This window comes from Sceloporus undulatus, chromosome 2, assembly GCF_019175285.1.
Source record: "Sceloporus undulatus isolate JIND9_A2432 ecotype Alabama chromosome 2, SceUnd_v1.1, whole genome shotgun sequence".
Taxonomy (NCBI): domain Eukaryota; kingdom Metazoa; phylum Chordata; class Lepidosauria; order Squamata; family Phrynosomatidae; genus Sceloporus; species Sceloporus undulatus.
This window is the reverse complement of record NC_056523.1, coordinates 79,057,591-79,083,157: the sequence shown is the minus strand read 5'-3', so window position 1 is coordinate 79,083,157 and position 25,567 is coordinate 79,057,591. Positions and strand designations below refer to the sequence as shown.

General features: G+C 41.0%; 1 protein-coding gene across 1 annotated transcript in view; it reads right to left on the bottom strand.

Annotated features, from left to right (window-relative positions):
- UBA7 (ubiquitin like modifier activating enzyme 7) overlaps window positions 1-25,567 on the bottom strand; it is a 65,198-nt gene that overhangs the window by 21,639 nt on the left and 17,992 nt on the right. Inside the window, exons 11-20 of the mRNA XM_042454339.1 lie at window positions 20,072-20,173; window positions 19,630-19,710; window positions 15,536-15,691; window positions 14,531-14,696; window positions 12,003-12,199; window positions 9,793-9,857; window positions 8,388-8,568; window positions 5,308-5,382; window positions 4,345-4,534; window positions 3,745-3,854 (exon numbers count right to left, since the gene is read on the bottom strand). Of these exons, the coding sequence (XP_042310273.1) occupies window positions 3,745-3,854; window positions 4,345-4,534; window positions 5,308-5,382; window positions 8,388-8,568; window positions 9,793-9,857; window positions 12,003-12,199; window positions 14,531-14,696; window positions 15,536-15,691; window positions 19,630-19,710; window positions 20,072-20,173 (1,323 nt within the window). The remainder of the gene's footprint in view (window positions 1-3,744; window positions 3,855-4,344; window positions 4,535-5,307; window positions 5,383-8,387; window positions 8,569-9,792; window positions 9,858-12,002; window positions 12,200-14,530; window positions 14,697-15,535; window positions 15,692-19,629; window positions 19,711-20,071; window positions 20,174-25,567) is intronic.

Below are 25,567 nucleotides of genomic sequence, written 5' to 3'. Positions count from 1 at the left end.
GGATGAGGGTTCTGACACAGAGGACCCATTTGGATTTGCTGCCAGGGATGGGAAAATAGAAGGAAGGAAGAAATGTGAAGCCATCATTCACATGAGTCTAGTATTCACATGAAACTGGAACCAGGTAGTGGCTCCAAATGCAAAGGTTCACGATGTGTTCAGAGCCCCACTGAGCATGCGCAAGGGTCCCAATTCGAATCGTTGAATCTGCATGGTATGTACCGGTGTGATAATTTAATGTGCACTCACTCCGCTTTGACTCAGGAATTACCACAATTTCGTTCTTCACGTGTGATAATTCATCACGTGAATTGCCTTGGATTCAAATTGATTCTGCTTCCACTTCAATTCGAATTGGCTCTGGATTTGAGTTCCAGTCTCATGTGTGATAAAGGCCACAGATGCCAACACCTTCTCAAAGCCCTGGTGGTGCAGTGGTTAAATGCTTGTACAGTGGGCCCTCCTTATACGCGGATTTGCCATGCGCGGATTTAAGCATACACGCATGGCAAATCTGGGGAAATTCTCCCCAATGGCGGCGCATGTGCATGCGTGCTGCCATTTGGGACAATTTCCCTCCCCCTCTCTCCCTCTCTAACTAGAATGACCCCTAGATGAACTCTAGCAGCCTGTCCTCCATTACTAGCAAGGCATGAGGACATGCACACACACCCTTGAGGGGCACCCACATCATCATATCTAGAGAGTCGCATAAAAGGGATTATCATAGGACCAGGAAGAGCAAATATTTGCCTTGCCTGAGGCTCTTGCCCCCTCCCATGGTCTGTTGTCCAAGCAGCTTAAGACCACTAAGACAATCAGGCAGGGACATCCAGGTGAAAAGAAAGTAATTAAACACCTTTGTTCTCACCATCAAGCACCTTTGCCAGAAGCAAGATTTTGCCTATAAATATCGTCAGATTTGCCTGTTCACTGGGCCAGTCTGGATTTCAGGGGGAAGCTCTGTCCCCTTGAACCCTGACCTGGCTCCTGGCTCCTGATTCCTGGCCAGTCATTCCATGGCTGAGCCTCATGCCATCCTCATCATATTCCATTTGGATTCCTGGAGGGAGTCTACATTCTGGTAAGTATCACCCCAGTGATGCCTAAAATCCTATTCCATGCTAACCTATGTTTTTCCTGAGCCTTGTATGTGTGTGTGTATGCTAGTGAATCGTATGTGTTTTTCCCCTTATAAATAAATTGGTTATTAATTCTAGAAGTCTGTCTCAGCTCTAGTTATTGGAACCCCCTGGTCTACTCCGTATACATATCGGGAGACGATTCAGCAAGGGCTGTCGTAGCAGGCCCTCCTCTTGCAATATTTGAGCTAATAACAATAATAATAAAGATTCCCCTAAACGAACCCTTGGCTACACCTGTATCGGAGGATGCGTGCCTCAATTTGTTTTTGTTTTTTAAAGGAATTTTTAAATGCAATTTTCAGCCACTTTTTACTCTTTTAAAGTGGTGAGAAATTCCATAAATCACTTTGAAAATAAATAAATTATAGGCATTTTTCCCCTGAATCAAGATCCTGGCCCTTTGGTCCATAATAATAATAACAATACCTGGGCTGGATCATGCCCACATTTTCAAGAGTGGCATTCATGCTACCAAGAAACCTGTGACAGTAACTACTGTATTAAATTCTAAACATATACCTAGACAAAACCAGCGCAAAGGTTCAGACACATGTAGCTTGAAGAATGTTAAAAGGTCAAAGTAACAGAAACGTCCCCTCCAAACAAGACTTCTATTACAACTATCTGTCAGCAGGTTTCAACTGAAACTCAAATATATGGAAAATATTCCACCTTAACTAAAATCTGGGCCTGAATCCTGGCAGTTGATGACATATTGGAATATAATCCTTGTAAAATTCCCACATTGCATCTTGCAGTTTGACTGACAAGTGCTCTCTGTGTGCAACAACTTCAAGGAGCAGCAGCTGTGGAGCAAAAGTGGGCCCACTTCCCAACACAACTCAACGTACCCAAAATATCATCCAGCTATCAGCGTCATTTTAGCTGAATAAAACAGCCTTGCATATATAAGTAGAGAGAGGAAGGGACATAGCTTAGTGGTAGAGCAAATGCTCTCTTAAGGTCTAGACATAGGAAATTTGGGAGAAAGGGGTAAATGCATTTGGTTAATCATCAATAAGCTAACCAATTTTCAATTACATTTATGGTTGAATGAAAGAATTCACTATTATGATTATCTTAAATTGCTATATAAATTTAGCTTCAATGTCTGCACTAAACACATTGCCAGGATGAAGCTAAAAAATGCCACGCAACATATGACCTCTCCCGTCCTGAATTCTGATTGCATTAATCTTTGAAAACACAACTTCTCATCCACCCTATCAAATATTCTTCTTGCTTTCTCTTGCTCCTTCCTCATCTCACTCACGCCCCTCACTTTCTTTAATCTACATGTTTGGATCATGTTATCTAAACCTTCTAATTCTCTCCCCAATGAACTAACAATAAACAAGAGCTAGTTATGCAAAACTCCTACAGAACTAGGCTTTGGATGAAGAACCAGCTGAGAAGTGTAAACTTTCTTAGCTTTTTATCACTCTCACCCACTTAATTGCATTAATAATATTTTTTTATTTTTTATTGATGAAATTAAGTTAATGCTGAAATTCCAGATAAAATCAACCACTTAAACTAAAAATAAATTGAATTAAGTTGTCCTTTTGCATTATAAAAATCCCAGTTTATATTGATTTTAAATAGTTTCTATCTCTGCTGATATATCAAGATATATCAAGTTTAAGATGCCCCTTAAAATGTATTTCTGTGTTTGCGCACACCCATGTATATATACATATGTTTAAGACCCCACATAATATGAAGACCTCTGGTTTTATGCTTGTTATTCTCCAATTTTAGTGCTTTTAAAGATTTCAGGAAGCAAGCCCAAAATGTCTCCAGTACAAGACTCTGGAGAGTTAATGTTACCCAGGGCAGACACTAGAATAACACAGCATTGGTTTGACTCAGCACAAGGCAGCTTCCTTTATTCAGAAGATCAATCACTAAAGTCAAACTGAATGACATCTCAGCCTGCTCCTATAGATCATACTTATCTTGGAAAATAATAAGCCTGCGAGAGAAATGCATTCAGTTCAGTTTTAATGTGAATTTACCTAACTGTTGCATCCTGAGCCTACACACAAGCAGTTATACAGTGAAATGTTTCCAAATTTTGCAATGGGGTGTTCAAATCAAAAAAGAAAGACAAGCATTTGGGGAACATGCAAAAATTATACATAAGAGAAAAGTGTGCAACTGATATGTTAATACTAGCAAAAAGATGCATATTTAGAAGAAAATCACATGAAAATAAATATATTTTTTTTAAAAATCACAGATTCAGAAAGGGGCTGGAAGAAATTTACAGTTAGATATATTTTCCCTTTACAGCAGCATTGGATAATTGGTCTATGAGTCATTTCAAGAAAGTAAAATTGATCTAAATTGAAATTAATTGAAGTGTTTTGGTACAGCTTCCTCCCAGAAGAGCTCTTCCAGAAAGAGCTTGGAAAAAATACTTTTTAGATTACAAATCCCAAAATTCCCCAGTCACTATGACTGGTGGGAGATTCTGGGACCTGGACCCACCACCCAAATAATAATAACTTTCAAGGCTCGGCTATTTCTTCTTTGCAATTCTGGAACCCCAAAGGAACATTCAAAACATGACAGACTCATACAGGTATGTTTCTACCTTCTCAAAGTGAATGGGTGTCATGATGTCAGAGGTGAAGTCGCTATGCTTCATCATTTCTTGCCTTAGCTCTGTCAATTCCTGCTTCAGCTCAGCTAGCTTCACCTGATCTAAAAGACATAATTGGACACCCAGCTTTGCATAAACCCATTTGAGCTACACAAGGAGTAGTAAACAATCTACTTATTCAGGGCTTAAGACGTGTGGATCCTTAAAATCAGACATGCTAGCAACATCCTTTCACAGATGTGATGGCTGGGGCTGGTCCAAGACATTTTGTGGCTGGAGCTGATGGACACGATGGTAGCCCCTTCCCAGTCCATGTAGAAAACCCAACTTGACAAGCAAATGAATTGTAATTTAACACTGGTTATGGACTAGCATTTTCCACTGTACTTGAAGAAGTAGCCTAGTTAAGGAGGCCCGGGACAGGGCCTACACAGCACTCTCCTACATCAGAGAAGAACAGACAGAACTCAGAAGGAAACCTCCCATCACCTGCTGCCTAAGGCAATAACTTCATTCTGTGTAGGACTTTCCTGGTAGAGTATTGGGACAGGTGAGATATTAGACTTTCAGCAGATTTCCTGGACTTCTTACCAGAAGCACTCCTTGGTTTCTGCATCTCTTGGTCAGTGAGTGGAATATGCACTCCCTCATGTGGCTGGAAAGATTGGAGATGCAGGTCAGGGAGTACTTGGAGGGCAGTAGATATGTCCTCACTGACAGGTAACCTGTGCATTTGGGCAAAGAGGCGACTGGCTGACAAAATGAAGTTCTTGTGTGTGTCCTGTAAAAACACAGAACCTAGGTTCAGCAACTTTCTCCCACTGTAGACCAATATCTTGCTCTTTGCAGACATTGGCAGTGGCAGGCTATCCCTTAGGAAACTGAGTCTCCTTCCCATCCGATCTGAAATCAGTGCTCATCCTATACAGCCAAGATGGGAAACCACCCTCCTTCCCACAGTACTCACTGGGTCAGATGACATCAGGGGATGTGAGCAAATCGCACCATCATTTGAGGCAGCTCACATCTCTCCCTTCCCACCCCAAGCACATGGATCAGAAATCTGGCCCCACTCCTGATCCACTTTCCCCGTCACAAAGCTGTCCAGCCCCCCCAATCAGGACTGCAACTGCATTTAATGGATTTAAAACTCTTGCAGGCCAGAGGTACCGTATGAATCCTAGAGTAGTTGCAACCCAATTCTCAAAAATGCACTCTTTTAACAGGGCAAAACTGAAATGAACTAGTCAGAGCCAATCTCTCCTTTAATCAATTAGTGCTTTTTGGACTACCTTAACTATTGTGCTGTCTACTATCATAAACAGCTGTCAGGTGAATAAATTCTTCCCACCAGTTCTAGGCAACAATAAAAAAATAAGATGTGATTTCTATACATTTAACAATTTTCATTTGTGCAAATGTACACATGTCCATTTGTTTAACAGGAAAACTAGGAGGTAGCCAGCATAGTATAGCAATTTCTCTGACCTCTCTTTCATGTTCCTGTGTGTCCCACCCCAGAATCCCCTGTTCCCAAACTGAACTCCCACTTACATTTTTGCAATCAAAATCCAGTTGCCGTGGACATCGCTTTGGCCCTGACCAGAAAGGAAGCCCAGAGCTTGTCTTCTGGGGATAAAAGCAGTTGAGATCAGTCAGGAAGTAACATGGGTTACGAGGAAAGAAGTTCAAGGAAAGAAACTTCACTAGCCAAGGGCTGGAAAAAGGCCAAATGTTCCTGCAGTGTGAAGTACTGGCAACAGGAGACCAAGCATGCAGCCAGGGAAAAAAGAAGTCGTCATAGACCAAGAAAAGAGGCATATATAGATAGTTTTTCAGAGTTCAGTCAAAAGTACGAGATTCACAAAGGAACACAAATGTGGTACCTGTCATCATTCATATTCCATAACCATATAATTCAGCTTCACCAAGACACTCAAGGAAAAAATACAGTGGAGTCCAACAAAATTACTACCAGAGTTTGAAAAAGATACTTTTGGGGGGCCAGAGGTCCCAGGGGCCATGCTGGATGGAGGATTCTGGGAGCTGTAGTGTAAAGAGTAGTATTTCTAAGCTGTAATTATTATATAAGCAGAGACTGTTACCAACAGGCACTATGACTATAGCTGGCAAGTCATTGACCTGTATTATAGTGCAAATTAAAGACCAAAGGAAATGAACACTAATTACATAAATGGGGGGAGTAATTGCCTTGGCATCCAAAGGACAAGCATTAGGACTCAAAACAGTATCATTATCGGACTGAGCAAGGAAAAGAAAGGAAATCTGACTTCTGCTAAAGTACTGGTGAGCTTGCAGCTGAGGCCATGGCATTGTCAAAGGTCTGTGTACACAAACCAGGAGGAACAGGAAGGACTAAGGACAAGAGGTGACCCTAGCCCGTCCTTTCTTATATAAATCAATGAACTTTATTGTTTTAGCCAAAGGCCATGACAAATACACATTACAACAAATCGATACAGTAAGCCAGAGAGAGCACTCCCTGCATCCCAACAGGGATGTAACATGGGAAGATGAAAGAACAGTTATCTTGAACTCATATTTAATATTAGTATCTCCTTAACAATTTATTGCAAGTTATCTCATTTTTTCAGATCTTTCTGGCTAAAAAAATCTTTGAATCTTACAAAACTGGGGGCAATCATCCTTCTTCATAGCATGTGCTCTCCCATAACTGTGACAATGCTCACACTGTCTATTTTATTTGCTGATTCTGTGCTCTCAACAGGGCTTGTGGAATTGCAAAATCACATACTGCAGGAATGAAGGGGAAAACATGCAGCCCTTCAGGTTTTGTTGCACTACAATCCCCATCAACCCAGCGAGTTCAATACTAGCAAAAGGGCTCAAACTTCACTCAGACTTGCATCCCTCCGAGGTCACTAAAATGAATACCCAGATTCTTGGCAGGAATTAGCTTACAGCTGTAAACCGCTTAGACACTGTTAGTTCAGTATGAAGCGATATATAAATAAAGCTGTTTGTTTGTTTTTGTTTGCTGCAAGATAATGGGAACTTCAGTCTACTATATAATGGTGACAGTAGCTGGAAGAGCAATTGCAGTTAGTTAGTTAGTTCAGTGAAATCAGGTAACTTGGAGAGCCAATAAGGGACCTGCTGACGTTCTATAAGAAATTTCTATATAAGAAACAGAAGGACTATCAAGTCTAGAGTAAATTATATATGTTAAAGTTATTAGTGGATGGGGGACAAGTATGTGCTTTACTGAAAGAGGGACAGTGGGAAGATCACTACTTAGAATATTATTACACATACTTCCTGTCTTGCCACAATCACGTTATTTAAGGAAACAGCAGCATACTGGTTAGGGTGCATTCATTATTGCACTTCTCTGGAATAGTACACAAGTGCTGTTTTTGCAATCGATTTTTCCACATACTTTCTTCTGCATGTCCTCCTTAACCTGCTTTATGCCTTACCCACCCTGCCTTTCAGGCAGGGGCATCACTAGGGACTGTGGGTGCAAGCCACATCAGGTGACACCCTATGAAAGGGTGATACCACTGCTCCCCAAACATCTGTGTTTGGGCAGAAACAGGCTATGGCAGTCGCATGTGTCAATTTATAAGACTTAAGAGATGGTGTGAGTGGGGCAGGAGAAAGGGGGAGGAGAAAGGAGAAGCCCAGGTGTTTTTTAAAGAAATACATTTTAAATTTTAAAGTAAAATAATTTTTTTGAAAAAGTATTTATTTAAAAGCAAACTCTTTAAAAACATCACTTCTTCTCAAATTTTCACTTTAGCCACATAAAACTATGTATATGTTAATACACTTGTGCTGTGGTGTGTAATATGGTAATTTAAAGGTGTAACTTTAATTTTGCTAGTTGTTTATGTCACAACTATTGCCACTGCATTCAGAGATATATAGGAATTTTTATTTATGTTGTACATTAGTACAAAAAAACATTACTAAGGATTCTGTATGGTGTAGTATGGGAGGCGGTGAACAGGGGATAACACCAGGAGTTACCACACTGTGATACCAACCCTAATAATGCCAATACTTTCATGGTTTTTTATTTTTATTGCAATTGCAGAGTTATGGTAATAAAATTTAATTTAAAAAGTAGAAAACAAATGAAACAGAAAAAAAAAGGAAAACAGTCTGCTTGGGAATAGCAAGGAAGAAGAAGAGAATCATGGCTACTGACATGACATGACTGTCCAATATTAGAACAGGAGCAGAAGGGATGTATTGCACCTGAGGACTAATGGGAAAGTAGTGATATTGGGAGCTTATTTACGAGTTTCCTTGCCAATGAAAATGCTCTAGCAACACTTTAAAGGCAAAGTAGCAACAAGAGAAAGAGACAACATTATGTAATAAGTATACCCAAAGACAGTATTCTCTAGCTTTAATTTTAGAAGCCTCATGTGATAATGTTCTTAGTTTGAAGACCTCATATTAAACATCTATGAACAAAGTCTGATGCATTTGATTTGAGACATCTGGAATCCAACTCTCAGAGACAGTGTTGAGTGATTATAACAGAGAAATGGAATGTGTGAAAAGAAAAGCAGCAGACACGAAGCTTTAAAATGACTGGGGGAAAGACAAGGTTTCTACAGAAGATTCAGGTTATGTCTCACATATTCAGGTGGAAAGTTGTGCAGCAGCTGCTGGATATCATGGGAGAAAAGGCGCTCCCAAAGTCTCCGGGCCCAGATCACACAGTCCCCGCAGCTGTCCGGCTTTTCCTGAAGGCTGCAGTGCATTCTCTCGAGTGTCTCCAAAGCCTTCCCTTCTTGGGTCTCAAAGAAACCGGGATCCCTGTGGACATAAGAGGGGACCTAGGCTGTGGTTGAATTAAAGGAAGATTTTTGTTATTTTGATAATTATTCTGATGCGTTTCTAAACAGAGGGAGAAACAGCGTGTTAAGCCATTTCCAAAGGCTAACTCATATAAATGGTTTTCACATTTCTTACATGGGGTTCATGGGGCAGAGGGATGAATCAGGAAATGGAAGCACATTTGGACCTCACGTGGTCTTGGGACACTGACACAAAAGGTCCTGCTATGTCATCCAAAAGATGTAACATTCTTGGCCCCATTCCACAGGGGGAGCCCTGGGGTCAGGTGGCTTCTCCCAGGAACCCTGAACTCATATCTTCCCATTAAAAACTGAAAGCAATTTGGGAGAGGGGGGAGAGGGGACAAGTGCTGTTTCGAATCTTAAAAGTAAAGGTTAAAAGCAGGGGGCAGAAATGAAGAAAAGTCTTGGGTAAGAGCAGGCAACTGAAGTATTAGGTATATTAATATATCATGTTTCCTTGGATTTGTGGGAGACAAAGAACACAGTATGGTGTAAGGGGTTTGTATCTGACTAGGACTCCAGAGGAGCAGAGTTCAAATCCCTGCTCAGTCATGGAAACCCACTGGGAAACCTCGGGTAAATCACACTCTCTTGGCTTCAGAGGAAGGCAGTAGCAAATCCCCTCTAAAAATATCTTGACAAGACAACCCATGGTAGGTTCACCATCAGTCAGAGTCAACATCAGGGCCCATAACACCCATCCCTGAAGGAACAGCATATCCCATTTCCCCTCCCAAGATCTGGATGAGAGTCAAACAGACCAGCCCCAAGATCACTGAGTGAATCTGCGTTGTAAACCTTCTCATTCTAAGTAGGGACCTTTGCCCTTCTCTCAGACTGGCGCATTACTGCCAACAGAAGAACTGAGAATAGGGCTCATTCTCCTGTGAATCAGTAGATTCAGTTAAGACTGATATGTGCCCCCCCTGCTATTTCCATATACACAGAGATAGGAGTGGAGGCTGCCTCCAAACATTTCTAATATGCTATCCTAGATGCAACCCATGGGTCAGAGATGGACACATTTATTATTCTAGGAGATTTTCCACTCTCTCTGCTTCTCCACACAGATAATTATTCATCAAGCCCATTTTACTCCCAGTGCTGCCCATTCACACCATGCCTTTATATTTTACCTGTAACCTGCATCTCAGTCAAGTTCCTGCCCTCCCACACTTACTTCAGGAATTTGTAGGTGTTCTCTGCTGTTATCTTGAAAAGACCTTCAAACTGATCTCTGGCCCACTGTAAGAGACAGAGAGGGCGAGAGAAACTTTGGTCAATGGGATCATGAGAAGACCCATTACATAGAGTGAAGCCCTCTGTGTTCAGTGGGGCTTGCGGCTAAGTAAAGATGACCCTGACTGCAACCTCAAAGTATGGTTTTTATTCCACTTCCACACTAGTCTATTATTCCAGATTTTATTAGACTTGTTGTTAACTGTTGTCAAGTTTATTTCTGCTTATGGTGACCTTATGAATGAGAGACTTCCAACAGTCCTACTCGGGTCTTGCAGATGGAGGGCCATAGGTTCCTGGACTGAATCTATCCATCTGGAATGTGGTCTTTCTCTTTTCCTACTGCCTTCCACCTTACCAAGCATTATTGTTTTTTCTAGTGAGTCATGTCTTCTCATGATATGGCCAAAGTATGATTTCAGGAACTATGCAATTCCTTCTTTCCACCAGGTGCACTGGCTGCTTGTCTGTTTTCATATATAATTCAAAGTACTGGTTATGACTAATGAAGCCCCATGTGGCCCAGGTCCAGGCCATCTGAAGTACTGTTTTCTCCAGTTTGTACTCACATGTTTTGAAATTTTCAGGGAGGGCCTTCTCTCTGTCCCATCCCTCTCACCAATACATTTGGTGGGAACAGAGGAAAAGAAGTTCTTGGTGGCTGCTCAGAAACTCTGGAAATCCCTTCTAGAGACTAGACTGATAACTTTCTTGCTATCCTTTCATGGAGGGGGAGTTGCCTTGAGTCCCAGGATTGAAGAAACAGTAGGATGATTGATAAGGAAGGAAGGAAGGAAGGAAGGAAGGAAGGAAGGAAGGAAGAAAGAAAGAAAGAAAGAAAGAAAGAAAGAAGATATCATCTTGTCTCCTTTTCTTCCTCGGGTCTAGGACATATTCTGGCTGTGGAAGACAATTCTCTAAAGACAAGCTCTGACTTCTGCAATTTCCAAGGACTGATGCTACACAACAGGCCCAGCAACATCCCAAAGACACCCAGGATTGTAAGAAAGGAAGGTATGCTCCTCTTCTGTCCCTGCCCCAGAAAGGGAAGCAGCAGCTGAAGTTCTACACAGGGTGAAGGATTTTGGCTAGGTTTATTGATGAAACAGCTGGACCCCATATCCTGCCATCAACATTGCTGACAACTCTGGCCCTCAATGCAGCTGCCTGGAAAAAGTAAATGAAGATAGGTGTGGGGGAGAGGCAGGCAAGGAGCCTAAGATGAGTCCTACTTGGCAGCTGAAAATGAAGCAGTTTTCTTTTGGGATGGACCAGCTGGAGAAAAAGTCAGGTCTTGGCAGGCAGACTATTGCCTGCAGCTGAAAGACTAAAGATCAGTATGCAAGGCCAGCCCAAGAAGTGAAGGACAAGGCACCTTCCCATTCCATGTTCAAAAGGTAACTGGACTGACAGTCAAACCTTTCTTCAGTGCTGGCTGTGGGACAGAGTTGGCCAGACAGGGTCACAGACAGAATAGGGAACCTAGTGAGAAAACGCAACTTCCAAATGATCTACAAACTGACCAAGAAAATCCAGAAAATGCTGTGCTCAGCAAAAGACAGGAGAGACCCTCTCACGGCTGCAGGAGTTTACTGCATACCGTACAGATGTGGACAAGTCTACATAAGAACCATCAAATGCAGTGTTGAAACACAAATCAAGGAACACGAGAGACACTGCAGACTGGGACAGCCAGAAAAATCAGCAGTAGTATACCATCCAGGGTTAGGCGGGTTTCCCAGAAGACAACAGATCACCAATTAAATAGACACTCAGAGGCCTTGCCATTCAACAACAGACCAACACACAGATTAATATGCAAATCGCTTCCTCTCAATCTAGGGTTATACAGTATATATACCCCACTCACTTCCATACCAACATTCTCTGAAAATGTCATCCACAGCTGCTGGAGAAAGGTCTGGAATAAACTCTTCCAGAACATGGACACATAGCCCAAAAAAACCATAAAAAACTATAGAGTTGGCCTCCTTCAGCAGACCAGCTTGTGATGAGGGTGTAGTGCAGGCCTCAGCTCTCTACTCCAATGCCTTCTTGCCACCTCCCAGCATCTGCCACCTGAAGTAGCTAACTCATTCTGCCTAAAGGTACAGCTGGCACTAGCATGATGAAGAACAGAGGCACTCCTACCTGTATGGCATGCTGGATGGTGCTAGGGAAATGGCGTAGAGTACAGAGAGGATGCTCTTTCTCATCCACATCCTGAGCTTGGCCATATAGTTGTGTTAGAAAGGGCAAAATGACCTGAACGTGCCCATTGGTACCGTGAGTTCCAGAATCGATCAGTGGTTTCAGGTACTGCACACACCTTTTGGCCACATACACTCCTGCAGAGAAACAAGGGGTGGAGAGAGAGGAACAAGTAAGCCCACTGTGATTTCCTAATAATGTAATTGCTCCCATCCTGGGGACTTGACCTTTGGGGGGGGAAATTACCCAGGAGGAGTGCAAATGTGAGCTGCAACTGTTAACAACATGGACAACTTGAGGCAAAAGACAAAGTGATATCCCACTCTCTTCCACATGCAGAATCAAATTGAACAGGCAAATGGGATAGGATCCTCTGCTGATCTTGAGAGCAAGAGGCTAGTTTAGAAGGTGCAATCCAGACCATGGCACACACAAAGCTCTATTCTCCAGCAAAAGGGAATGATCTGTGCGATCAAGAGGAACAGTTGAAGATAGGTTTGCCAGAATGGTGAGGGTGTCTGTCCCTTTAATTGTTGTAAATAAGAAGGAATTTCAACAGGAGCCCTCTTCAGTTTTCAGTCCTGAAACTCTAGTTGAGGGTTTGCTACTGCCCCTCTCCTTGTATCTGCTGCCTGAGATGGTTACCTTAGTCTGTCTGATGATAGGTAGGCCCTGAGTCTTAGCAGTAATAATCTGAAGCTTTCTGAAGCCATTACCCTTCAGATGCTAGTGAACAGAAGCCTCTGTACAGAATGGAAATGGATCACATCATAGGATCTTACCTTTGAAAGAGACTGCAAGGGCTGTTTACATACTCTAACCCTCTGCCATGCAGGAATAAACCACCAAAGTACTTCTGAACAATGCCTATCCAACTTCTGTTTAAAACTCTCCAAAGGGGGAGTCTATCACTCTCCATGCCAGTCTATTCCACTGTTAAACAGCCCTTACAGTCAAGTTCTTCCTAATGCTTAGATGGAATATCCTGTCAAAGAAGACACGATTCAATACAGAATAAGCTAGCTACATGTGGATAGAGGGAACTGAGATGAGAGAAAGGGAGACCACTGACAATGATCAGTAGTATATAAATCAAAGACAACTATCTTGTTTGTGTGGACCAGTGCCTCCTGTTTTTGTGGTAGCTGCCTTTCTAGCCTTCTTTTCAGCTATAGTTTAATTTTTTTGAAAAAAAAAACAAACAGATGTAGATAGCAGAAAATAGTGCCAGTTCAGATCTCTTACTCAGTGTGCATTTGGCTGTCTGACTCCATACTGAAGAATGCGGTATCATATATGCTTGGTAGTGATAAGCACTACTTCCTAAGCATTCAAAGCGCACAGTGTTTTATCACTCCTTACAACAACTATATAGGGTAGGTCAGTTATATCACCGTCATAGTACTGGGGAGTGGGGAGAAAAAACTGCTTGTCTAAGGTCACAAGGGAGGAGGAGTTTATGGCTGGATGGAAATCTTGCCCAGGGACTCATGGGACCTTCTGTATTTTATGAGTGAGCATCAGATCTGAACTGAGAAGCCTTTGATCCTTCCAACAATAAGTAGGAGCAGCCCTATTTATGCAAGTCTTCTTGACCCTTGCTTGGTCTCTCCTCAATTCATAATTCAATCAACAATGTAAGACTTATTTGACACATTCCCCCAGGAACTTTCCAAATGTTTCTGGGTATCTCAGTTCCTCTCAAAAGTTCACTTTATATTCATGGAGAGGAGGAAAAAATCAAAAATGTGTTCATGTGTTTTTGGTCATGATACATAGGCTACTAGCAAAATGTCCACTAGCCAACAAGTGTCTCTTACATTTCCTTGTCCTTCCTTTAGTCATGAGCTACAGCTTGTGTGTGTTTGTGTATGCACATGTCTTGCACAAACACTCTTCTTCCTTGCAGCATCCCACCATTCCTAATGTTCACCATTGACTGCTCAGAGCTCATAACTTGAGGAAGTTACTCTTTCCTGGAAGTTGTAGTCCAAAATAAGTTTGTGCCAAGGTTTGTTCTAGCCATGCTACCAAAAAATCCCCATAACAAAAATCAAACTGACTTTAAAAAAACACGTTTCAGATTTATTCAGTTTGAGAATATGGACAACATGTTGCTGAACAGAGGCTAAGATTGTAGTCTGGAAGTAAACCCCCCATGAACTCAGAAGGGCTTACTTTTGAGTAGACATGCATAGGATTGTATTGTATGAGAATAAACTGCAGTAAGGAAGTGGTAATGCAGGTACTTGGGAGTAAGCTATGCAGAACATAGTGAAACTTACCTCAAAATAAACATGCATGCAACTGCACTACAAATCAGAATCTGGTTTAAATTTGATCTCTGCCCTGTATTCTCTATGCAGCCTTAAACAAGACATTCTCTCTCACCCTTCCCATCTGTATTATGGGGATAACAACATCAACAATAACCCTAGAGCCTTGGGCATTCTTTTTGAAGCACTCACTGGCATGAAAGGTGTCTAGGGCATTGACTACGCCATCCAGACCAAGGTAGAAGTCATCTCCATAGAAATGCTCTGTTTCAGGCCCAACCTGATTCTGCTCTGCTACCACATTCATATTGGGATTCATGAATTTTACAGCAGTTGTTGCCACCTCTGACTTCAGCTTCTGTAATGGACAAAGGAGATTTTATTAAAGGGATCTGGGAAAGGGGGGAAAAATTAATACAGTCAGCCCTCCATATCCAGGGATTCTTTATCCATGGATTCAAACATCCACAGCTTCAATATATATATATATATATATATATATATATATATATATATATATACACATACACACACACACACACACACACACACACACACACACAAATTCCAAAAAGCAAATGTTGATTTTGCCATTTTATATAAGGGACACCATTTTACTAACCATTGTATTTGATGGGATTCGAACATAGATACATTTTGGTATCCATGAGGGGTCACAGAATCAGACCCCAGCAGATACCAATGGTCCACTGTAGTCTGTTGGTTATTGCAAGAACCATTGGTCAGGGCACCAGACAGAAGCCAAGACTAGGGAGATTGTTGCACTGCTTTCCCCCCCAATCTGGACATCGGCTGAGACCAGGCTGGGATCATGTGTTATCACACAGCTCCGTGCCCAGATTGGAATCATCCCATTGCCAATCGGAAAGTCTCCCATTATTTTGCTAAGAACAGAAAAGAAATGTTTTTAGCTAAGGACATGACAAATACGGGATGGTTCTGATCTGGGCATGGAGCTGTGCAATAAGACACAGTCCGAGCCTGCTCTCAGCCCGTGCCCAGATCGGAAAAAGACAGCCAGTGCGATAATCTCCAAAATCTAGATTCCCCTCTTTAATATAAGGAATAGGCTTGATATGTTTCTGTCTTGCACTGATATTCATTCCCTGAATGAATATCAGAGAAATTATCTCCTTTCCATTCCCAAACTTCTTTCTCACCTTCATCTCTACTTACAGACACATCCTGTGGTTGAAAGAGGAATTGCCTGTTGAGATTGGAGTATTCAATGGTATCCATGTCTGTCACAGTGAGGTTCCCACCCTCTCCAGCAGCCAAGCCCATCATTGCAAAATTCTTCAGGAGCTCACAGCCAATGGCGCCTGCTCCCACCTGAGGAAGTTGGTCATAAAAATAAGTGTAGGCTTGATCCAAGATAGTGTCCAATATGCCATGGTAGGGGAGGAAAGTGCATGAGAAGATTCCTCCTCAGTTATGGGTAGCTGGTTCATATATACTTTGCTCTGTGCAAAAGCTGTGGACACCTTTCCATGCAGAAGGCAGGTAGAAACTTACACATAGGTTCTGCCCCCCACCACACCCATGATTGGATACAAGATCCTATTTGGATTTTCCCCTAGAAAACCTACATCATGGCTTTATCTCTGGAATAATGTTTTCTATGTGTTCTTTCCCCTCTTGGCACAAAAATGTTAGCTTCGAAGAGACCCAAAGACAGATGGAATTATAACTGTAGCTTTCTAAACAGTATGCACTGAAATTACAGAGGCTGCTAGAGGCATTAGGAACAGCATCTGAAAACTGAAAACAATATTTTAATAATGCAGTTCTGGAGATGGGAGTGGAAATCACATTATGAGACATCCCTTAATGGAAAGTGAGCTATTTGATAATATATGGATGTTTGTTAGCCAAAGCATGTAAAAATGGGAAAACATTTGACCTCAGTACATTGGACTCCATGTGGTTGGCAGTCTAAACTAAACTTTATTTTTGCTGCAAAACAAGCACTGGAAGGAAAACACAGAAGCTCATCAGATCTTTGTGCCAATTCATCAAATGTGTGTAACATATAAAGAACAATATGAGTCCTTCAAACAAGAAAAAGGAGTAAAACCAGGATGTAACATCAACCCAACCCTCTTTTATCTTATAAATCAACTATCTACCAATTTTTTTTGAAACTGTTGTGAAGTTCAGGATTACCAGTATATGACTCAGCAACACACTGCTTGTTGAACACTAGTGACCTCACCATGCTCTCACCTCTACCAAAATGAATGACATAGAAGTTTGAACTCGAGAAATGTTTTGCAATGTGTGGGATGTACAGACGAACAAGAGGACATATTCAAATTCTACCATATTTGAGAAGAGGCACTAAATGAATCAGAACACACAGATTCACTTTGCAAGTATAAATTATGTACATCCTAATGATGAGTATGTCATGAAATATTTAAAGAAGACTATCCAGAAAATGTGGGTGTGGAGCACTGAAAATGTTGATCAATTTAGAGTGTATGCATTAATTAAATATCTATAATGACTGTTCATATCTGTCCCCAGTTTCCAAATATTGCATCCAGAAAACTTAAACATATTAAGCAAATTGGAAAAAAAAATGCAAGCTAGCTCTATTGCATAAATGCAAACAATTTGCATACACTGGTGCCTCGGGTTACAAAATTAATTCGTTCCACCATTCCTTTCGTAACCCGAAAATTTCGTAACCCGAAAAGGCTTTCCGTTAGCACTGGAAAGCCTATAGCTGCACTTTGCAGCATTTGAATTTCGCGCCGAAATGAATTTCGTAACCCGAAAAATATTTCGTAACCCGAAACAGTTTTTGCCAATCCAACTTTTTCGTATCCCGGAAATTTCGTAACCCGATCATTTCGTATCCCGAGGCACCAGTGTAGTTTATTCTCGCTCCACTAATAGAAACAAAACAGAGAGACAGAGAAACAGAGAAAGAGAGAGAGAGAGATGCAGACTGATGAAAAGCACTCTCTGAGCCAGAGGTGGAGAACCTCTTTGGCCTTGGACTGTCTTCCAATTTAGGAAGGGTCTCAAAAGCTACCAAAGCTACCAAAGACAATAGTGGAGGCAAAAATAAGTAGATAGGGCCAGATGAAATTCTTCATCATGTTTAAATTTTTCCCACCAAACATTATAAAATACAGTTCAGTTCTGTTTATGTGTATTCAGAAGTTAGTCCCATAACAACAAGGTCCTGCACTGCAAACCAGAATTCAATTCATTCCATGCAACAGCTTCCATGGCTTTAAACAGCTTCTCATCTTTAACCCCCTGACTGAAGATAAGTAGGTGCTCATGGGCCTGACAGGAAACCTCTAGCCCAGTGATGGTGAACCTTTTAGAGGCCGAGTGCCCAAACTGTAACCCAAAACCAATTTATTTATTACAAAGTGCCATGTCCCTCTGGCTTTCTAATAACAAACTCTGGCAAACTCTGTGCTGGGATGACGGCACATGTGCCCACAGAGAGGGCTCTGAGTGCCACCTCTGGCACTCGTGCCATAGGTTCGCCATCACTGCTCTAGCCCATGGGCTGGATGAAGCTCATGGGGGTTCCCCATGGTGGTGATAGATCTGTTCTGTATGTTTTCAAATACACCCTCAAGCAATGGGTAACAAAACCTCACTAACAATGGAACCATTCTCAATTTCCCATAGGTTCTATATATTCAGGCCTATAGTAGGTGATACCCCGGCTACAACTCCAAATAATTACTGTTATTACTCTTTGCATCATTACTGAATAGTAGAGGTGATAAAATTTTAGAGACCACCTTTAACAATTGACTACAGTAGCTGGGATGCCATCTTTCCAGATTTCTCTCTCAGCAGTTGTGGTAGCAAATGTATTTACAAAGAAACTCCAATAACAGCTGCAGAACAAATCTAGGTCAGTTACTCATCATGTAAAAATCAGTCTTCACCTTTCAGGCTAAAGCAGTCAACACTCCCTCTGCCGTAGAACAGTTGAAAAAGAAGCACTAAAATGAAAGTCAAACCAATCTCACAACATAGTTTTTTGTGGGTTTTTCGGGCTATGTGGCCATGTCCTAGAAGAGTTTCTTTCTGACGTTTCGCCAGCATCTGTGGTTGGCATCTTCAGAGAATGCTTTGCCTGGAAAAAGTTGGTTGTATATATACTGTGAATGCAGGAGTGATTTGCATGTGTATTGTTCTGTGTTAATGGCCGGCCTCAGGCTGGGAGGCTAATGCAAAAAAGGATTAATATCTGCTTTTGTATTAGCCTCCCAGCCTGAGGCCGGCCATTAACAAAGAACAATACACATGCAAATCACTCCTGCATTCACAGTATATATACAACCAACTTTTTCCAGGCAAAGCATTCTCTGATGATGCCAACCACAGATGCTGGCGAAACGTCAGAAAGAAACTCTGCTAGAACATGGCCACATAGCCCGAAAAACCCACAAAAAACTATGGATGCTGGCCATGAAAGCCTTTGACTTTACAATCTCACATCAACACGCAAGTTAATCAACTATCATCAACTAGCAAAAAAAGCAATCTCGTTGAGTTTCAGTTTTAACTTGCAGGCCTATGAAGGGCATTTGGAAAAACTACAGCTAAATTGACATGAAATACCCCATATTTTCCCAATCTGGCCATTTCCAGAACTGCTAGATTACAGCATCCATTATCTTCAGCCAGGGATCACCATAGATTGCAGGCTACAAATGCAAACTGGGAGGAGTAAAACATGCTCTAACCACAAATATTGGAGATTCTAAAATCAACCCAACAGAAGGAGAATTGACAGACAAGTACTTGCTGATCCACTGCATAAAACTTCAAATCAATATGAAATGTAACAGAATCTTTAGATGGAGGAAAGGGCAGTTTAAGAAATACTGTCTTAAAACTGCACTACTGATACGCAGCAACAGGAAATAAGGTACAGTGGAGACTGGACCAGGGAAGGAATTTCCCTTTTAACTTTTGGCAAATCCATGACATGCTGGTTTTCTCTTCCTCATTAACAGTGTCCTCCATAGCATCACTTTGCTGCCCAGGCTCTCACTATCCTGCTTATATTATGCTGTCAGGATAACCAGACTGTGAGCCAGTAGATACTGGTAAATCAAAAGAATGATGTGCATGTGCTTTTAAAAACTTTACACCATTGTGAGGAATACACAACCTGACTTGTGGTAGAGCATCTCCTGCATTCAAAACAGCAAGATTTTTGTTTCATCTGATTCTCCATGAAATATCTTCCCTGCACCCCATTATTTAGCCTGCTTACTCACCATAAAATATTTTTGCTTCCCAAGCCGTTTCTGGAAGTCGATCCCAAAGACAGCAACCTGCCCATCATAGCGGCTGTCACACTGTCAAAGAACAGCGTATGATATTAGATATTAGATATCCAACAAGAATGCTTCAAACAGGTCTATGGCAGAAGGCTTGTTCCTTAGTTTAGTCTCTTTATCGATGTCCCATCTAGTAGCATAGAGAGAGACTGAGGGAGTGGGAGGGATGGTTCTCCAGCAACCCATAGGGATTTAAAGTGATGGCCCACCACAAGGTAACACAGAGAAATACAGTAGATTCAGATCCAGTAAAGAGAAGCAAGCATACCAGCATTATCTTACTTCCTTCTAAGTTAAAAAAAAAAAGGGGGGGGTAACAGGGTGGTGATCCTATACTCTAACTGTGCACTGGAAAAATACGAACCACACAATTACTCACTGGAGCACAATCTTCTGCTGTCAGCTGTACATCTTCAGGGAGGCACTCATAGGCATCAAAATACAGCCACTGGTCCAGAGGGGTGAACTTCCCTGAGGCAGCCTGTAGGCAGAACAAAAAGGAAAGTGTGCCCAGGCCATCTTCTAAACAGGAGTGCTCAGCCTTTTGAGCCCTGAAGGCCTCAATACTGACTAGTAATGTTGCACTGCAAACACACACAATTCCTCAATGCAAGTGCAAAGCCCTTTCTTCATCTCTTTGTCTATAACAGAAAGTACAAAGTGCATGAAGAGCCTTGGGGATGGTCTGAGGAAAAAGCACTCCATCCTTTCACCCAGACACCCTCATGCTCATTTCTGTTTTCTGCTCAAGACACACTACACATTTTAGATTGGATTATTATATTTTACAGGGTCACAAAAGACTCATGGGATAGTCATACCAATCCTCTTTTTCCTTGGCTGAGCTACTGAGCCTTAATATCCTACCCTGAGACCTCACACTATAGGCTGGAATATAAATATTTATAATTAATAAATACAGGTATACCCCAATTAACAAAGCCTTTGGGGAGAAAGCTCCTTTTTACAAATGCTATTTATACTAATCCAGCCCCCATTTCATCCCCAACGTCTGTATAGCTTGACATCTTTTAGCTGCATTAGTATTGGGAAGATGCAAAGATGGCTGGACAAACACAAGATTTTTGATATTAGGTCGCAGAAGCATGTCCTTAGTTAACAATCCAACAAACAAAGTTTGAGTTGAGTAATAGCAGTATTCTACTCTAGACAATCCTATTGCAGCTGGGTCCATTTCCAGACAAAGTAAACAGCAGCTATCTCCAAAGTCTCTTATTGAGAAAAGGGGAAACTGTAGAAGCCTGCCCCATTAGCTACCAGCCGCATGTAAAAAAAAACAACAACAAGCCCCCCAAAAAAACCCCTACAGATTTATAAGTTTGTCCATCAATGTGGAAATCATAACAAAAATGGAGAATAGTGAAAGAAAAGTCATCATTGGAAGCATTTTATAAGCATCAAAATGGTCTTTAGAAGGTTTGAAATGTTTTTGCTTACTTATGCAAAGCTTACTTGACTTGGTTGTTTCATTTCATGCATGCATATTGTTCATTCTGAATAGAAAGTCTACTGAAATATGATGAAGTGCTATTCTTTTGGGGGGGCAGAAACCTATTCCTGTTCTTTCCATGTCATTTCTGTAATTTCCAGGAACTTATGAACTTCATTAAATGAGGTATAGCTGTAAACAGTCTTTAAAGTGCCATATTTGTCATTCTCACTTTGATTTAACATCACATCCTGCCATGGATTTTCCTTAAGATAATGCAACAGAGATCTCAGTGTTCATGTTGTCTTGTAGCTTTCTCCTGTTTTCAGCTGGGTCTGTGGAACTGCAAGACTGTTTGGCAATCCATATGTCCTTCAGCTCATTCTACATTAAACATCCCTTGAGAATCAGGTATCTCACATCAGAAAATAACAGGTTAAGATATTGCCTAACCTATGCTATGAGATATCTAGCAATTAGTTACTATTCAGGACCAGACTGGGAGCTATTGGATTACCAGCAACACTCTGTTTTTCTGTAGTCAACATGTGCCAAAGTGTTCTATAATAGCTTCATCAATTCTCTCAGGTATTAGCATTTCACATATTGTACATAGGGGCTGAGATCTTAGGGTGCTTCTAGACCAGGTTTTTGTTGAGTAGTTGCTCAGAAGAAACATTTTTAAGGGATTCTGACATCGACATCTTTCATTTGTAATTATGCACTTCGTCTAAGTATGCTGCTATATGAGGGAAAGCCAGTGTGGTGTAGTGGTTTGAGTGTTAGATTACAACTCCAGACAACCAGGATTCAAATCCTTGCTCAGCTACAGAAATACACTGGTTGACCTTGGGCAAGTCACTCTCTCTCTCTCTCTCTCAATGTCATAGGAAGGCAATAGCAAACTCCCTCTTAATAAATCTTGCCAAAAACAAACAAAAAACCCACATACCCTACAATAGGGTCACCATAAATTAGAATTGTCTTGAAGTCACTTAATAACAAATCAGCACATGCAAACTGTATGCAGAACAGAGTCCTCTTTTGCAATTACTGTATGCATTCTCTCTCTCTCTCTCACACACACACACTTTTGGCCATTGTGATGCATAGATGTGTAGGTAAACACTCTACCTAAATACCAGATCCTTGAAAAAGAATTTTTCCTTTGTTCTCTCCTATTACTTGACCAAACAGGCAAACATTAACTGGTTTATTTCATTTTAGAAACCACTAGGTTAAAAATAAATGACTTGAGGGGTGGGAACAAAAGGTCTCTGGTAATGCTGGGAGTTCACAGGAAATACTTTGGGATGATGAAAATGTCAAATGGATTTCTAAAATAAAATCAGAAACCTTACCAGAGGAACAAACCGAGACTTTTTATCTATCTAGACTCACAGCCTAGTCAAGAGAAAGTCTCCAAGGCTAAGATGCCATCTAGTGGACCTTTGATAAAATGGTAGTACCATCAGTGAATGAAAAGAAGTCAAAAAACGACTTGGACAACAACAACTGTTTGTATATTAGAATCTTGTCCAAATAATGGATTGCCACTCCTCTGTATAGTCAATGAACAAAACTGAGATTAAAGAAATAACTACATATGGGTGAGAAATGGAACACAAGAAGGAAGCAGCCTTCCTGAAAATCAAGCTGTACATTTTGTTATGCTTATATTTTATGTTACGCAACATTAAAGTGTAAGACACTTAACAATACAGTACAAGTTTCTTTAAATTATTGTAATGTTAATACAAGTAGGAACATGTTTGAAGGAAATTATGGTCACTATTAAAATTACCTTCCCATGCATGTCAGAAAATATATGATACCTATTTTAATAAGCTGGTGTCTTTAAGGTCTCCCATTCATAGGATCATAAGTCACAGTCAACTTGACAACAAATAACTACAGCAAATTCTGTGATGCAGTTGAACAAGTTGTAGAAGAGATATTATTTGAAATGGATGCATGAGCACCAGATGTGTTCATGTTTTACATTTGCAATATCATGTCTGAAGAAACAACTTGCAGAAGGGAAACCCACAAGTGACAGTGTTTAACTGAAAATTTTGCTGTTTCCCTTCAGACATTATGCAGTGACACAAATAGCCCAAAAATGAATAGGTCTAGCAACAACACCTGGTATCCTTTCCCTGCCTTTTTTTTTTCAAAACTCCCCTTTTGAGCAGCACCTTGTTGTTGATTCTAGCCACCATCCTGACCTAACATCATTCTGCAAACTGTGTGAAATTAAAAAGGTGTCTACATGCAAGGGCTCAGTGATGCCTGGGGGTGCTGTCACTGCAGTCAGATAAGCCCACTAGGGTTTATTGACCAGAATTGCCAAGTTGAAAACTGCACAGGCCTTGAGTACCTATGGTTGAGTAGAAGAGGGGGTTTCAGTAAGTATTGCTTGTCATACAGCCAATTCTACACAATGACTAAAAGTACAGGAGTCATCTCCAGTTTTCCTTCTGGCAATCCTGTATTGACAGAGAAAAGAGGCCACAGAGGAGATGTTATCTAGAGCCCCTTAAGCCTGCTGGCAGCTCTGAGTTGAATTTCTAATGATGTCTGAAGGCACACCTCTGGCAAGGGGCAATAGTTAGATGCTTGTCTAACAGTGTACTCCCATATTTCTGAAGAGAGAGAAAACTGTGGAGGTCAATGAGACTCTGTGTTTCATTAATATGTGTACGTGGGACTGAACCATTAGACATTTTTAATTTTTTAATTATTTATTTATTTCATTTTGGCCACCTTTTTCCCAGAAAGGGATCCAAGGTGGTTCACAAGATAATTTTTTTTAAATTTACAATAAAATTTTTAAAACAACATGTGTCTGACAAATGTTCCCTGCACACATTACCCACATGAAGCAAGAACTGTACAATTATTGAGGAGCAAGGCTCCAGCCCTGGCATTCTCCAGGGTGCCTGACCTTGCCAACAGATGTCCACTTGCAAAAACAGCCTTCTGTTGGGAAGGTGTGTATGCATGAACTCACAAGAAAGCTTTCAAATGACTGGGACTCCTGACCTAATCATACTAGTACCCAAATCAAACGGAAACCTACATACGGGCAGCTACTTGAGTATAAACCTGTTCCTTGGTCCAGACAGTGTTCCCAAGTCAGAGGGTGGCTCCAGAGCACATCTCTTTAACAACTAGGAGATTCCCACACACATGAATAATGCTTGTATGAGGCTCAAGCCTGAGGTGAGTTTGGGAACTTTCCCACACATCACAGGTGTGTATATGACCACACCTACGTTAGCATTAAATCTGAAGCAGCTCTTCTGAATGAGAAGATTTTCTCCTTTTGAATTGGAAGATTCTAAGCAATAACCACTGCAAAACTAACAACAACAACAACATTTTATTTCTTTCCCACCTCTCCTCAAGGCTTGAGGCAGTGTACAATATGTTAAAATAAAAACACAATTAAAAGAGAGAGAGAGAGAGAGAACATAAAGCCAACAGTTAAAATCCAATACTATAAAACCATTAAAATACACTCATATGAGTATATTATTTAAAATACAAAACTAAAAAGTCATGATTTAAAATTGACTGGGTAGGCCTGCCAGAAGAGATATGTCTTTAATGTTGTTTTAAATGTCGTCAGCATTTTCAGGTGTCATATCTCTTCTGGCAGGTAATTTCCACAGACTGGGGGAAGCAGACAAAAACTAGATATTAATTGAATCATATCTGCATTAATTTCAAGTTGCTTAATCTTGAATCCATTTTTCAAAATGTTCAGCTGACAATCTGAACTGGAAAATCCAAACCAAAACCAGCTAGATTGGTTTAAAGAGGGCAGGTAAGTACCTAAAGTTCAATGGTGACATAGAGGGAAATGGGGCATGAACCTTTCTGGAAAAAAAAAACCCAAATTGTTTCTTCTTGAGTCTGACTCATTATAACTAATAGGAAGTCTGTCCTTGGAAAGCTTCAGACTCTTACTTAACAGGAGGAAAAGGAATTATCGTAATAGTAATAATAGCAATAATTTTGGAGCACTACTTCTAAGTGTTAAAAATAATTCCATATGCATTAGTCAGTTGTAGAATAACTAAAGCAAGGAGTGCTACAGGTTTGCAGATGGGATGAAATGTTAAAATCCTGAAATCTTCTATCAGTGTCTGTGACCAGAGACTCACCTGCAGCTGATGTGGAGGGTGCTATATTTTTTCTTGAACACTGCCTACACTGCAAAGTGAAATACTGTTCTCTTGCCATCTGCCCAATGGACATAGGCAGTGGCTGCTGTAGTGAAGTGGCCATGAACTCACTAAGCCTCAAGAAAGTGACTCTCTTTTCCAACCTCAGTCCTCCCCCACCCCATCTGTAGTAAAGAGGGATAGCAACACCAACTTAAAGGGTTGTTGTAAGGTTGGGATGGGGAATCTACAT